At 36.4% G+C, this 13,651-nt stretch overlaps 1 protein-coding gene across 1 annotated transcript; it reads right to left on the bottom strand.

The window, feature by feature from the left end:
- Positions 1-225: 225 nt before the first annotated feature.
- LOC105322655 (protocadherin Fat 4) lies at positions 226-13,408 on the bottom strand. The gene is made up of 20 exons (XM_011421503.4): positions 13,177-13,408; positions 12,395-12,469; positions 11,405-11,694; positions 10,068-10,164; positions 9,634-9,875; positions 9,268-9,385; positions 8,356-8,601; positions 8,107-8,240; positions 7,278-7,374; positions 6,378-6,512; positions 5,915-6,052; positions 5,411-5,708; positions 4,719-5,225; positions 3,276-4,501; positions 2,806-3,082; positions 2,341-2,489; positions 1,835-2,045; positions 1,335-1,693; positions 940-1,044; positions 226-536 (listed from the first exon to the last, which is right to left on the bottom strand). Exons 1-20 carry the CDS (start codon positions 13,223-13,225, stop codon positions 439-441), a joined length of 4,851 nt encoding a protein of 1,616 aa, XP_011419805.3. The 5' UTR covers positions 13,226-13,408; the 3' UTR covers positions 226-438.
- Between the last annotated feature and the right edge of the window lie 243 nt (positions 13,409-13,651).

Genomic DNA, 13,651 nt, shown 5'->3' with positions numbered 1-13,651 from the left:
TGTTGCTAACGTTAAGGTAATAGAACAACTGCGTCTAAACTATGATCAGTTTTCAATATTTAACGTGAAAGTAAAATAATAGATCTAGAAAATATACATCAATATCTTTAAATTTATTCTCCAAGAATTCGACGTTGATTCGCCACTGTCTATTGCTCAAAATGAAATAAAATAAAATAAAACCAACTGATCTCAGATATAAACTTTAAAGATAAAAATATGAAAAAAATCAGTTTTACTAACAATATATGTGGGAAAAAAATCATCAACTAATCAGTGCAAACTTCGTCATAAAATGGAATAGAATTAAATGAATATGTTTTACAAGTAAATTGTAAGCCTAATCAACGGTAAACCAAAACAGAGGAAACAAACATCTATTTATTCTAAAATAATATACATGTAATTATATGATACATTTTCAGGATAATGTTTTGTCTAGATAAAGGAATTTTGGAAAATGGGGTCTCCATCCGGGGTCCTAAGCCACTGGCGGCCATTTTTATCGACGTTGTCCTCATACACCCAACCCGTGACTGAAACACAGATATACAACAATGTTACACGTGTCAAAATCACTCTATAATTATTACTGATTCTAATTAGTTATTAAATACATTTTATATATTATGACTACTGGTAAATATACACAACACTTTGGTAAAAAAAAAAATGAGGAGTAAATTTTAAAGAAGATTGATAGAGATTTGATGCATTTAGGATGGCTTGGGTAGGTGTATGAATTAAAACTGGTAATTATGATAGCAGATAGCAAAATTTTATCAATGTTTCATTACACAAACTAAAATGATTGTACGCGTACGTTTCTTGTTTCAGAAGGTTCCTTAGATACCAAAGATAAATTATCTACATCATGCATGTAAATCAATTATGAAAAAAAATATCTCTCCCCCCCCCCTCTCTCTCTCTCTCTCTCACCTGGATCTATGCCTCTGTTCTCATACGTTCTAGCAGACGATTTTCCATCGGAGGCGGAAGTGACGTGGCCATCCTCTCCCGCGTTATTTAAACCTTTTACAACGCCTGCAATAAAAATAATCACATCAATGCCCTACTTTAATATCAAGATATTTTGCTAAATAGAACTAAAACTCAACAATAATGAAACAAAACCACTCAAAGCAATAATATTACGGAGGCAAAAGGGTTTTTAAAATTTTAGTTTAATTTTAATAAATTCCTAATACATGTAACATTGAAGGGAAAATCAAATACACCTGGAATTTTTTATAAAGAAATAAAATACCTATAATTAGTGTTCAGAACAATTTTTACAGATGATGATAAGTTGCACTACGTCATATAAACCTCACCTCTTCTCAATGACGCAATAGACGGCGACCCTTTCATCCCCGCCTTCACCCCTGACGGTGACACCAATCTTTCTCTCCCACCATCGATGTCGATCTTTGTCATTGAATCTGTGTCCCCATCCGTCTCCAATCCGGATCCTGTCGGTGATCCCTTTAACCGCGCGGATCTGGATCCCGGAGATCCCATTCCGGGAAACACCATCAAAGGTTTTCCAACATTGGTCACGTGTCTTCCCGAGCCAGTGATGTCTTCACCGTCTAGTACAAAAGGCTTCTTCTCTGAAGAGTTTGGATCACCCAGACTTCTGTTGGCCTTGGACTGGACTTTGATGAGTTTAGGTTTCGATTTAGAGGCATCTCTAAACAATTCAATAATTTTATTGATTATATGTATTCCTGAGAGTTAATGTAGTAAAACCTGAACAGATAATCTTAAATTTTAGAAATAGAGCTTGTTGTCTTCATTCATTATCACCTATACCACACTCTGTATGACTTACTCTTTCCTCTTTTTCAACTTTCTTCTCCAAAGAAGGCATAGAATAAGAGCAACAAGCAAGACTAAAGCCAGAATTGAGAAGATGACAGCCAATGCGATAACGAGGCCGGAGGTTTTTGCGCCACCTGAAGCACGTGACGATCCCGTGGGATACACGATGTTTTTCCCCAACGGCTGTACGTCTGTCACCAGCAGGTCTCTCCATGCCTTATCTGCAAACAACCATTAATCAACTATGATTGATTTCATAAAATATTCTACAAAAATTTCAAGCTTTTCATCACAGAGAATCAGACAGCTTCACACATTGTAAACTTATAGCATCATTGTGGGTTATCCATTTGATTCAAAACAATTCGAGGGGAAATAAACGCTGGTTTCTTGTCATGGGCATATGTATAAACCAAACAAAACTATCTCTAGGTACATATACAATGTAATGCGTTGAATGGATAAAATGACAGGATTTTAAATAGATAAATATGAAGTATGATTGCGGATCTTCACCAGTGCCGTTGATGGTTGGGATGTTGTTTTCGTTCAACTCCAGAGATTCCAGAAACTCTCCGTTGGTCATGAAGGGCTTATCTAGCCCAAGGTTCGACTCCCAGTTTGTCAAATCGTTCTTCACTGCGTACACGTATACCACTACAGCTCTATCAAATGTAGATTTATACGGATTATGAAAATGCCTCAATGGAAATCAATCTTCACGATATAACATTAATTCTCAAAAACCCTTTCCCTATTTACTACTATTCCATCTATTGGAAAAAATATGACACAAGATTAAAAACAAATTAATTGGTTGACAGTATGTTGTCATTTTTCATCTTTGAAATCAATATGCATGTATATTGCACCGCTGTCACGTATAATATAAGATATGAAATATTAGTAAAATGCTTGGGGAGAGAGAGAGAGAGAGAGAGAGAGAGAGAGAGAGAGAGAGAGAGGGTTTTTTTTTTTTACGTGGTCTTGTCTTCAATGCACCATCGTCTAACGTAAGCACTTGCATAGAATTCCTCTAAAGTTGCCTTTATTAATGCCAGGAATTCTCCCTCTTTTCTCAGGTATGTAGACAGTTTCATGGCCAAGGTGAACAGAAGAATTGTTTCACTAGCGTTGAACGAGTCTATTCGAATTTTGGCGCTCAGTGACGTCATCAGACTTGGGGTTCCCAGATCATGCGCACGCACCAAAATGACGTTTCGTGATTCGTTTACGTTCATATTTGTTCTTATCTGTCCTGAAATCACCAATAAACATAAATTATATCATCACATCTTACAATTAACCATATTTCAGAACAATGTAGTATACTTAGTATATTTTATAAAGAATTTTTAAGTAACAACTCAAAATTAGACCTCTTTACACAGAAGACCATAACAGAATTGAATGAATTTCTGAATTGAAATTCAGTAACTCTTTTAAATTACCTGATTCCGGGTCCAACAGGAACTGGTTTTCTCCATAAATCGGATCCATTTCGTACACAACTTCCGCATTTTTCTCTAGATCCTTGTCATATGCTGTAACCGTGGTAATAACATGGTCGCACGCAGGCTCATAAGACACTTCCGCGTTGTAAAACGAAGGCAGAAAAATGGGTCTATTGTCGTTTATATCTTCAATGAAGATAGTGACCGTTGAGTTAGAAAACTGAGCGGGAGTGCCCCCATCAGTCGCAATCACCGACATTGAAATATTGGCATATAACTCCCTATCAAGCTGTTTAATGGATTTGATGTCTCCTGAGGTGGGGTTCATCGAAAAATGCTCGTTAGCAATAGCTCCATCTAGCGAATTCATATCAATGCTATAGGATATCCGGGCATTCGATCCTTTGTCTGCGTCATGCGCTGTGACTGACAAAAGAACGCCACCTACGGCAAAGTTTTCAAGGACTTCTGTCGAGTATATTCTCCTAGTAAAAATCGGCGCGTTATCATTCTTATCCTGAATTGTTATGTTTACTATGGCTTCCGATGAAAGGGATCCCCTGTCTTCCGCAATAACCTTGACTGAATAAAACTCTTCAACCTCGCGGTCAAGGTTAGCTATAATACGCAGTTCCCCGGTCAAGGTATCGACTGTGAACTTTCCACCATGACCTTCCAGGAACGACTTTATTCTGTAGGTAACGATAGCATTATTGCCCAAGTCGCTATCCGTGGCACTAATAGTTCCTATTGAAGTTCCAATGATAGAATTTTCTGGAACAGTGAGGCTGTAAACGTCTTGGTTGAACCTCGGGGTCATATCATTGACGTCAGTCAGGGTCACAGTGGCTGTGATGGTCGAGGACTTCCGAGGAGTTCCCAAGTCTGTGGCTTGAATGACCAACTCGTACAAGGGTTGACGTTCGCGATCTAAATCTGTCGAAATCTGAACGTATCCCCGAGTTTGCTCAATTCGGAAATGGAAGTCGGGGTTTCCCGATATGATGGAATATAAAAAGCGTCCATTGTCCCCGGTGTCCGGGTCTTTAGCGGAGAGAGAGAAAATCAAGGAATGAACGGGCTCATTTTCCGGGATAGACCTGTCGTAAGTTCCTAGGATAAGCGGGGGGTTGTCATTAACGTCCGTCAGGATAACGGTCAAGGTCACTTGACCTGTTTTAGGGGGGTAGCCTCCATCTTCTGCTTCGATGACCATCTCATAGCTGAAAGTGAAATTGGAATCAGAAATGCTAAAATGATAGTTTCTGAGAAATTCATTAAGTGGATAAAAATCTTAAAGCAGCAGCTATCGCTAAAGCTATATCATCACCACCAGTACATCACCGTCAATATCACCATCATTATTATCATCATCATGAAAAATCGATTTGTGAAATAAAAATAGCAATTTCATAAGAACAGTACTTTTTATCATCGTACCTTTCCTGAAATTCTCGGTCCAGAGTATTGATCACAGTGACGTCACCTGCATCGGGGTCGACGTCGAACGGAACGGCGGACGAGGTTCTAAAAGTGAACACATTGTTATTGTCCCTGTCTGAGTCAACGTCTTTAGCCGACACCCGTGTAACTACTTCACTTATCGTTGCGTTCTCCGGGAGAAACTTGGTCAAGGTAGTGGTAGGGAATTCTGGCGCGTTGTCGTTGATATCCTGAATGCTGATATTTACGGTGCATTTATCGGACAGAGGCGGAAGACCAAAGTCGGTGACCTCTATTACCAGAAGCACTGACCTCGTGACCTCATAGTTGACGGGGACCGCTACAGTTATGGTGCCGTCATCAGGATCAATAAAGAAGTGGGAGTTGATGTTACCAGAAATTATAGCATAACGAAAAACGGCATTATTTCCGACTAAATCCGGGTCTCTTGCTACCACTTTTTCAACGACCGTTCCCACAGGCGTGTTTTCGACATTAGTAAAGCTAAAAAGGGAAAAGAAAAAAATTAATTTATGACAAAATTTGTCTCAACGTTTGAAAATATTTAGAGTGAACTAATTTTGTGAAAAATAACCATGATGACAATAACGCAAGTCTACTAACTTTTCATAAAATAATCATGTGAGAGTAAGAAAAAAGTTCTAAAGCTGTAAAAAAGAATGAATTACGCGTAGCTATCCTTGTTAAATGTAGGTGGCTCGTTGACGTCACGCACAGTTACCGTTACCCTCGCCGTGGCAGTTCTCTGTCCGTCTGACGCGAGAACTTGTAGGACGTATGATGACGTCATCTCTGCATCCAACGTCTGGCTGAGAATGATCAGCCCGCTGGACGGTCCCAAGTTGAACGCAGGTTCCGGCGTTCGAAAACTGTACGTCAATTGGTCAAGATCGCCGTCAGTCGCCGTCACCATAGCAACAGTTACGCCAGGCTGTGACGTTTCATTAAGGGTGCTGTAATATAAGCCTATAACAAAAAACGAAAACAAAACACTTGTACTAGGTACATTCTCTCTCTCTCTCTCTCTCTCTCTCTCTCTCTCTCTCTCTCTCTCTGTATATTAAGGATTATATGACGTTTATCGATAACATATGCAGTTTTGTTGTTTTTTAAATTTCCGTTTGTGAATTTCCTTTGGTAATGATTAGATATCAATCAGTTCCATTAATTACCTGTGTCAGTAAATACAGGTGGAAACTCGTTAACATTTACGACATTTATCGCCATGGTGATCGTCACAGGGACTGCGCCTCCGTCCATCACTGATATATCAAGTTGGTAAAAGGGTTGCGTCTCGAAATCCAGGGGTTCTAAAACATCAAACAAACTAGGGGTTTAATTTATTCATAAATGTGACGCAGTTTGAAATCAAATTAAAAACAAAACCATTTGCGTATCTCTCTAACATTGCAAAAAATTCTGAAATTGCTTTCTTTAACGTAGATGGATACCAACTGCATTTAATGGTTCAACTGAAAACTAATCTAATGTACATAGTACGTGTAATTACTTTTTTTCCACTGATGACCGATGAAAACTTTGATTAGAAAATACACTGTATCAACCAATCTAACTACGTTTTATTTACGATAATACTCCGATCTAATGTAAGAGTGACATATGTGATAAATTTACCTTTGAGTACGACCCGGACATTATTGGCCGCATCAAGTAAATCAAAGGGCGATCCGGAAGGATTGAGGTCAAAGGTCAAATCGTCGCCGTCGGCATCCTTACACTGTATATCTGCCGATATCACGGAGTTTACATCTAAAAACGATTATAAAGTACATCATTATAATAAACCTACTTTTTTCATACATATATATTAAGAAAGATTACAATTGGCTTGGATTATAATTTTTTGGTAGACTTGGAAAAAGTTTTCTGTTAAAGCGTCTTCAAATACGAGACATCTTAGAATATACCATAAACATCAGATCATCATCATCATGAGGTAAGTTTAACATTTTAGTCGGTAATTCAATACGTCTTTTGAAATTACCATGAGGATGATATCTATGAAATATGTAGTCAATGAACTTTTTGCTCTTAAATTCTTTTAAGAGTCAGAATTAGGAAAAAAACATTTTTTTTTAAATATACGTACGTGCAGTAAAGATTTTTTTGTCATTTTTAAAAAGGGAAAGCTTATGTATTTTTTAGCACATTATTTGTGAGCAAATACTTAATTAATTACTTTTATTAAAACTAACTATAATTTCTTCAAAGAAATGTTCTTGTCCCAATGACTTTGATGTTAGCTTTAGAAAACTATATTTGGGCGTATCAAAAATTTTAAACATGCCAAACTTTTGAGCATTAAAAAATTATTTGATCAATCTTTTAAATCATACTAAGACTCTAGTTACTAAACTGCATGAGTCTATTAGATGTGAAATATGATAGTTTTGAGTGGACTACCTTGACATCCCTCCTTATTGAAATCAAATATAGGTACATACCTCAATGTATATCTAAATGTATATTATGTTCTTTGATTAAGTACTAAATACAACTGTATGTGGAACATACCAGTATCTTCTGGTATATTATAGCCCTCGGAGTATGTTGTACATTCCGGTATGTTGTCATTTTCGTTGACAACTGTAATGGTAACAGTCCCTGTGCCCTGGGAATCAAACAGAGTTTAATGACTTGATTTAAAAAAATAATAACATTTGGTTTTCAGCTGTTCATAAATCAAAATGACAAGATGATTAACTTTAAGTTCTTCCTCTCTTGTCATTTTAAATGTTGTTAAAAATCATTTTTATAGAACAATGTGCTTTGTTTTGGGAGGCTGCGGACTTGAAATACATGTAATCGAAAATAGACCTACGTCCGTCAGATACTGCTACACTTCAACGATAAAGAGGTGGAAATGTGGAATTTTTTAAAGCAACATACAGCAGAAATTCACAGGTGATACTGAAACGCTGGAGATAAAAAGATTTAATTTTAGCCGCCTTTGCCATTACACATCTAAGTAATTATGAATCCGATAACATTTTAAACTAACAATATTTGTCTCCATTACTAGAAACGTACGTCATTTATCTTAAAAAGCAACGCCAACTAAGGCCAACCAGCGCCACATACTTTAAGCCCCGTTTCGAGCTGTACATGCCTTGAGTCCATTTCTAGCGGCACATACTCGAGCCTCATCGCTAGCAACACTACCTTAAGCTTCTTTCCTAGCAACACCTATTTTGAAATTGAGCCTCATTTTAACAACAACTTTCATTTGAAATTGAGTTTCATTTCTAGTAGCTCATACCTTGAGTCTCAATTTTTGTAACACATATCTTCAGCCCTGTTTCCAGTTGCACATACATTGAGCCCAATTGCTAGCGCCACCTACCTTGAGCCCCCCGCCGTCTATTGAGACGACTGTGATTAGGTAGGACTTAATTGACTCGTAATCCAGCGGTCTCGCAAGCTTTATGCTTCCAGTTCTCTCCTCCACCAAGAAATAGTCCCCTCCGCCATTAGAGACTAATCAAGAAGAAAAGAAACAACTAATAACCTCAACTACTTCAAATTGTTGGCGTAAACTCTACTTATATTGTTTGTCATTCGACATTGTAAAAAAAATTCAAGAGAAGTTTACCTGAATTGATTTCATAAGACACGATGCCGTAGGGCGTTTGATCTGGATCTTGCGCCGTGTAGGGGACGATTTCAGTACCCACCGCCTGACTTTCCGGTACCTGTATTGTAGGATTGGTTAAGAACTCCGGAGCCTTTGTGTTGTTTTTGATTACGTAGATTCGAAATAAAGCATCCGTTGACCTTGACCCGTCACTGACCCTGATTGTCAGAAGGTAGTCAAGGGGATTTTGGTTGGCATCGAGATCTAATTATTATATAGTTATCTATTATTATATCATATACAATATCAGAATATAATCAATATTATATCTTAAAATCAAAAAATCTATATTGTGTTATAATACAAGTAATATCCAATAAAAACCATATTCATTATCCTATGTGATTCATATGAAATTAACTTTTTTTTTTTTTATATCAGACTATTTATAATATCTTGATTAATATAAAATCAAATTCAATATTAAAATATAAACAACAATATTGAAAAAATAAACCCATTGCAATGGTTTACTGGTCTCCTTCATAAAACCTAATTATATAATTTTATCCTAAATCAAACTATATCCAATTCTATAATCAAGATCAAATTAAAAAAAAAAGTTACATATTATTATATCCAACTAATGATTATTTTCATTCGAAATGATATCCTATATCATATTCAATACAAATCACATCAGATACAAACCACATGCAATAAAAATCACATTCAATGAATATCTTCTACAATAAAAATCATATCCTATTTCATTTCGTTTTGAAAGATATATCCAATCCATTATTATTACCTACAGCAAACGTTGCAAAACACGGTAATTTCAATAAGAAGAGTTATGAAACTGATTTATAGAATATGGATATAAGTATGATTATTGAGCTTTTTGATAAAAGAGTTCAAATTTCTGACCTTTCTTGAGCTGGACTGTGGCCCCTGGTCCCATTCTGAATGCCCCGTCAACATCCCCGCTGTCTATAGAGTAGGTCAGGCTATCCCCATCCAGGTCCGAACAGGTCAGGGTTTGTATCTAAATATGAATAAGTAGAGTGTATTATACTGTGTTTTTTAATAATTCACTCTCTTTTATCTATTTCTCTTTCTATTCCGAAAACACTGTGCAAACTACCTGTAGCTCCCCTCCTTCACTCTATTTTCCTAAAAACTTATCACTATCTGTATACCAAAACCAGTACTCTCTCTCTCTCTCTCTCTCTCTCTCTCTCTCTCTCTCTCTCTCTCTCTCTCTCTCTCTCTTCTCTCTCTGTAACATCTCACCGTGGTCCCAGTCAAAGCCAGCTCGTCACCCATAGTCACATGATAGACCGTCGGAGTGCATTGTGGGTAGTTATCGTTCACGGGATCCACATTTATAACCACATCCTCTGTGACAGTCCTGTCTCCATCAGACAACTGGACCTTCAGTGTGTAGGAGGTCCGGGTCTCGAAGTCCAGTGTACCGTTTGTAAAGATCCGTCCCGTGCTGGGGTTGATGTCAAACTTACCGTCCTCATTGCCAGCTGAGACAGAAAGAAAAGTCATTCAGTCAGTTTGATTTTGAGTTTAATAACCCCGGCGTATTCACGCGGAGAAAGTTTACTCCAAAACATGTTATACTTTCTCTGTTTATATAATATTATAAGTAATAATTTTACTCTACAAGATCTAATGCTCTCATACTTTCTCAGTATATATTAATAAGTATTTCTCACCTGTGATAGAGAATAAGATTTGGCCGTGAACCCCGAGGTCCCTGTCCTCCCCACTGAGCTGAATGACATTGTATCCAACACGTGCATCCTCCGGAACCTAATAAAAAAAACAGGAGCATCAGACAAAACCGTTTCTTACAGAGAAAGGTGCGAACAGGTTTTTTACCAGAGGCAAAATAGGCACTTACAACCCCAAGGTAAGGTTGGATATAACACATTTATCCAATGGATTTGAGTGGAGTGGCTTTTTATCAAACCCGAGAACGGAATTGTTCCCCAAGGGGTTGCCCGACTGGGCGAGGGGAATAGTCTGTTTGATGAAAGAGCTACGGTAACCCCCACTGAAAGATCACCATTGGATAAGCATTTTGTTACAACGGCGGACATATATTTATAACATACTTGAGTAACTGTTTTGTTATGTTGTATATTTTTTGCTTGATTATAATTTACGGGGGAAATCAACATTTTCAACATTAAGTTTTAAACTTTACGTCATCAACACAGTAACTTATTGGATAGAGCTCGTACCTTCTGCTCTCAATACTTTCATCAGTGTTGTGTGATTATTTTGTGTTAGAGACAGTCAACCAATCAAATTACAGGAAAGAAAAAATTAGCGTAAAAATTCCGAGGAGTTAATAGTACAATTCCGAGGAGTGGATAGTACAATTATACCCCGGTGTTTAGTTTTGCTATACATGAACAAGCTTTAACTATGAAAAATAACTAAGTATTTTAGCTTCCGAAGTATGATAAATCTTTTTATAAAATTTAATTTGAGAAACCTAATTTCTGACTTACATCCTCAAGAACCAATATAGTGATATAATTTTTGTTCTTGAGGGTGCAGATTAAATGTACAAGTTTTAAATGCAATGATTTTATATATTATGAAGTAGTGCTAGAACTAATAAAAGTTTACAACATTTGATTTCTGTGTGAGTTATGAATCTTAAAGCATTTTAAAGTAAGAAAAAGGGGTTTCTTTACTTTAATAATATTTAGAGCCTCCTTAACGTATGGATATCGATATTTTCCTTTTTTATAAATATTATAACAAACCTATACTGAGCTATCGAGATATCGATACAATGATTCACCTGAGATTAACGAGATACATGTAATGATATAGTGAGATATTGATTCATCAGTCGATTTGATATTATTGAGACTCACGTTCTGAAATATTGAGATATCGATTTAATCGACCAATCAGATATTATTGAGATACATGTAAAAATTAGTGGGATATCAATCCATTGATTGACCTGAGATTATTTTGATATATGTACTGAGATAGATATCGATTAATCGATTGATCTGAGATACCATACCGATGCTGTAAACGGCGCTCCAACGAACGTTGGTGAGAATTCGTTCACGGGGTTAATATACACAAATACGGTGGCCACGGCTGTGTACTGTCTCGTTGCATCTGTGGGGTCTGTCCCGTTCACCTGTAGTACGTACACAAAGTTCACGTCCGCCAGCGCCTCGTAGTCAATGCCATCAGAGGATGACGTTCTGATTTCGTTGTTGGTCAATGTAAACTTGCTGTCGGAAATCGCAAGCTCACAGTCTACATTACTGGGCGTCTTGCAATCGAGGGTTGCTACAAGTTCGTCTGAAATAAATCAACGTTCAGCATTTCATCTTCTTTTTATAAGTTATCTTTCATAATTACGCCAAATCAACTTAAAAAATATTTAAATTTGCAAATATGTATCCTCATATGAACCTATAGAATAGAGAAAACGTTCAATTTTGTATGAACGTTTTCGTTACGTCAGAATGATCATTCCATGCGCTTAAGGCTTGTCGCATAGATTATTGTAACTATAAAATCTCTATTATTCTAACAGTTCTGAACAATTTTTCTTTTTCAAACGTACATATAAGTAAAAAACAACAATGTTTAAAAGTTCACCGGTATATGAAATTGTTTGGTACGTTATCAAATCTACTGAGAAGCCCTTCGGGCTTCAGGGGATTTGATCACGTGACCAACCAACTATGAACTTAATTTTAAATTGCTGTTTATTTCTTAATAAAACAGGCAGTACATTATATCCTGAGAATAACGACTTAACACTAGTATCGATTCGGATCTCTAGTCGAGCTTTCCAAATTCTGGCAAAACGAAACTTTTAAATAGTGTAATTGTATTTTAAATCCATAAATTAAAGATAGGATAAATATTTTTATCAGAAATGAACTCTCTCTCTCTCTCTCTCTCTCTCTCTCTCTCTCTCTCTCTCTCTCAAAATATTCCTCAAATCAAATTCTTCAAATTCTGAGAAACTGGAGATAATTAACTGACTTACCTCTTGGTTCTTCCTGAATATGAACAACAATGACATCTTCTGTGAATGCTGGCACGCGGGCTCCATAACTGAACTCTGGTAATGTAAAAACAAACAAACAAAAACCAAGCACACAAACAAACCGAACTTTAAGCCAAAAAAAAAACCTCTCTAAAACGCAAAACATGATTTTTTTTAAAATGCTGATGATAATGACAATGATCGATAAAGTAAATATGCATTAGAATTTTTTTTCCAAAATATTTGTAAATTACAGTTTAGTTTGTCGATGATTTGGAATTCTCTTAACACTCACTCGCTACGTATTTTAAGGAAATCGAATAGATAAGAGGTATCTTAAAGTTGAATTTGATCAAAAGTCGCATTTGTTAGAATTGTCGTCAAAATTTGTAATTTCCTTTTCCACGGTCAACGCAAACAAAACTGATAATTCTTTTCGCAGTTGAAAAAAATATTTTCTGTGTTCAAATAGTATTGCCTTGCTAAATTTTGAGATGGCATGGCAATTTAAACGAGAGAGAGAGAGAGAGAGAGAGAGAGAGAGAGAGAGAGAGAGAGAGAGAGAGAGAGAGAGAGAGAGAGAGAGAGATGAATATGTCCCCAGAAATTAAAATTCTTGAGAATTGAAATTATTTGCACATGAAAATTAATATTCAGATTTGTGTTAAGGGCAACATACTTAGAGAGAGAGAAGAGAGAGAGAGAGAGAGAGAGAGAGAGAGAGAGAGAGAGAGAGAGAGAGAGAGAGAGAGAGAGAGAGAGAGAGAATTAGTGACTCTTACCTATAACAAATAGCAAGAGACATGAATAAACTGGCCAACTGGTCTTCATCTAGCTAGAATTCTAAACCTCTTAACAATAAAACGACTGTTTACGAAACTATTTCATGTTGAAAACAAGTGTCATAAATGGACTACATGTGCCGAATATTAAATTCCACATCGAATACAAGATTTTATGATATCGATTCAAAGCGTAATTTAAAACAAAGAGAAAGGCGCGAAGACACATTAAAATGTTTCTTTTGAGTGAAAAGTAAATGAAAATTTAAAACGTGACGTTACTGTCACTGAACCTTTAATATTCAAAGTCTGATTTCGTCTGATTAGAGTCTCACGTATATCTTACGAGTTTTCGATAGATGTAGAAATTTGGTTCTCGGTAAATCTCACTCTGTCAATGTATGCATTTAAAAAAGATTGTTTTTGAGAAGTTCCATTATTTTATTTTCAGTAGATATCAATCCAGCAGTGTTTC

This window comes from Magallana gigas, chromosome 4 (genome assembly GCF_963853765.1).
Source record: "Magallana gigas chromosome 4, xbMagGiga1.1, whole genome shotgun sequence".
Lineage (NCBI taxonomy): Eukaryota > Metazoa > Mollusca > Bivalvia > Ostreida > Ostreidae > Magallana > Magallana gigas.
The sequence above is the reverse complement of the archived record's forward strand: the minus strand, read 5'-3'. Positions and strand labels throughout refer to the sequence as shown.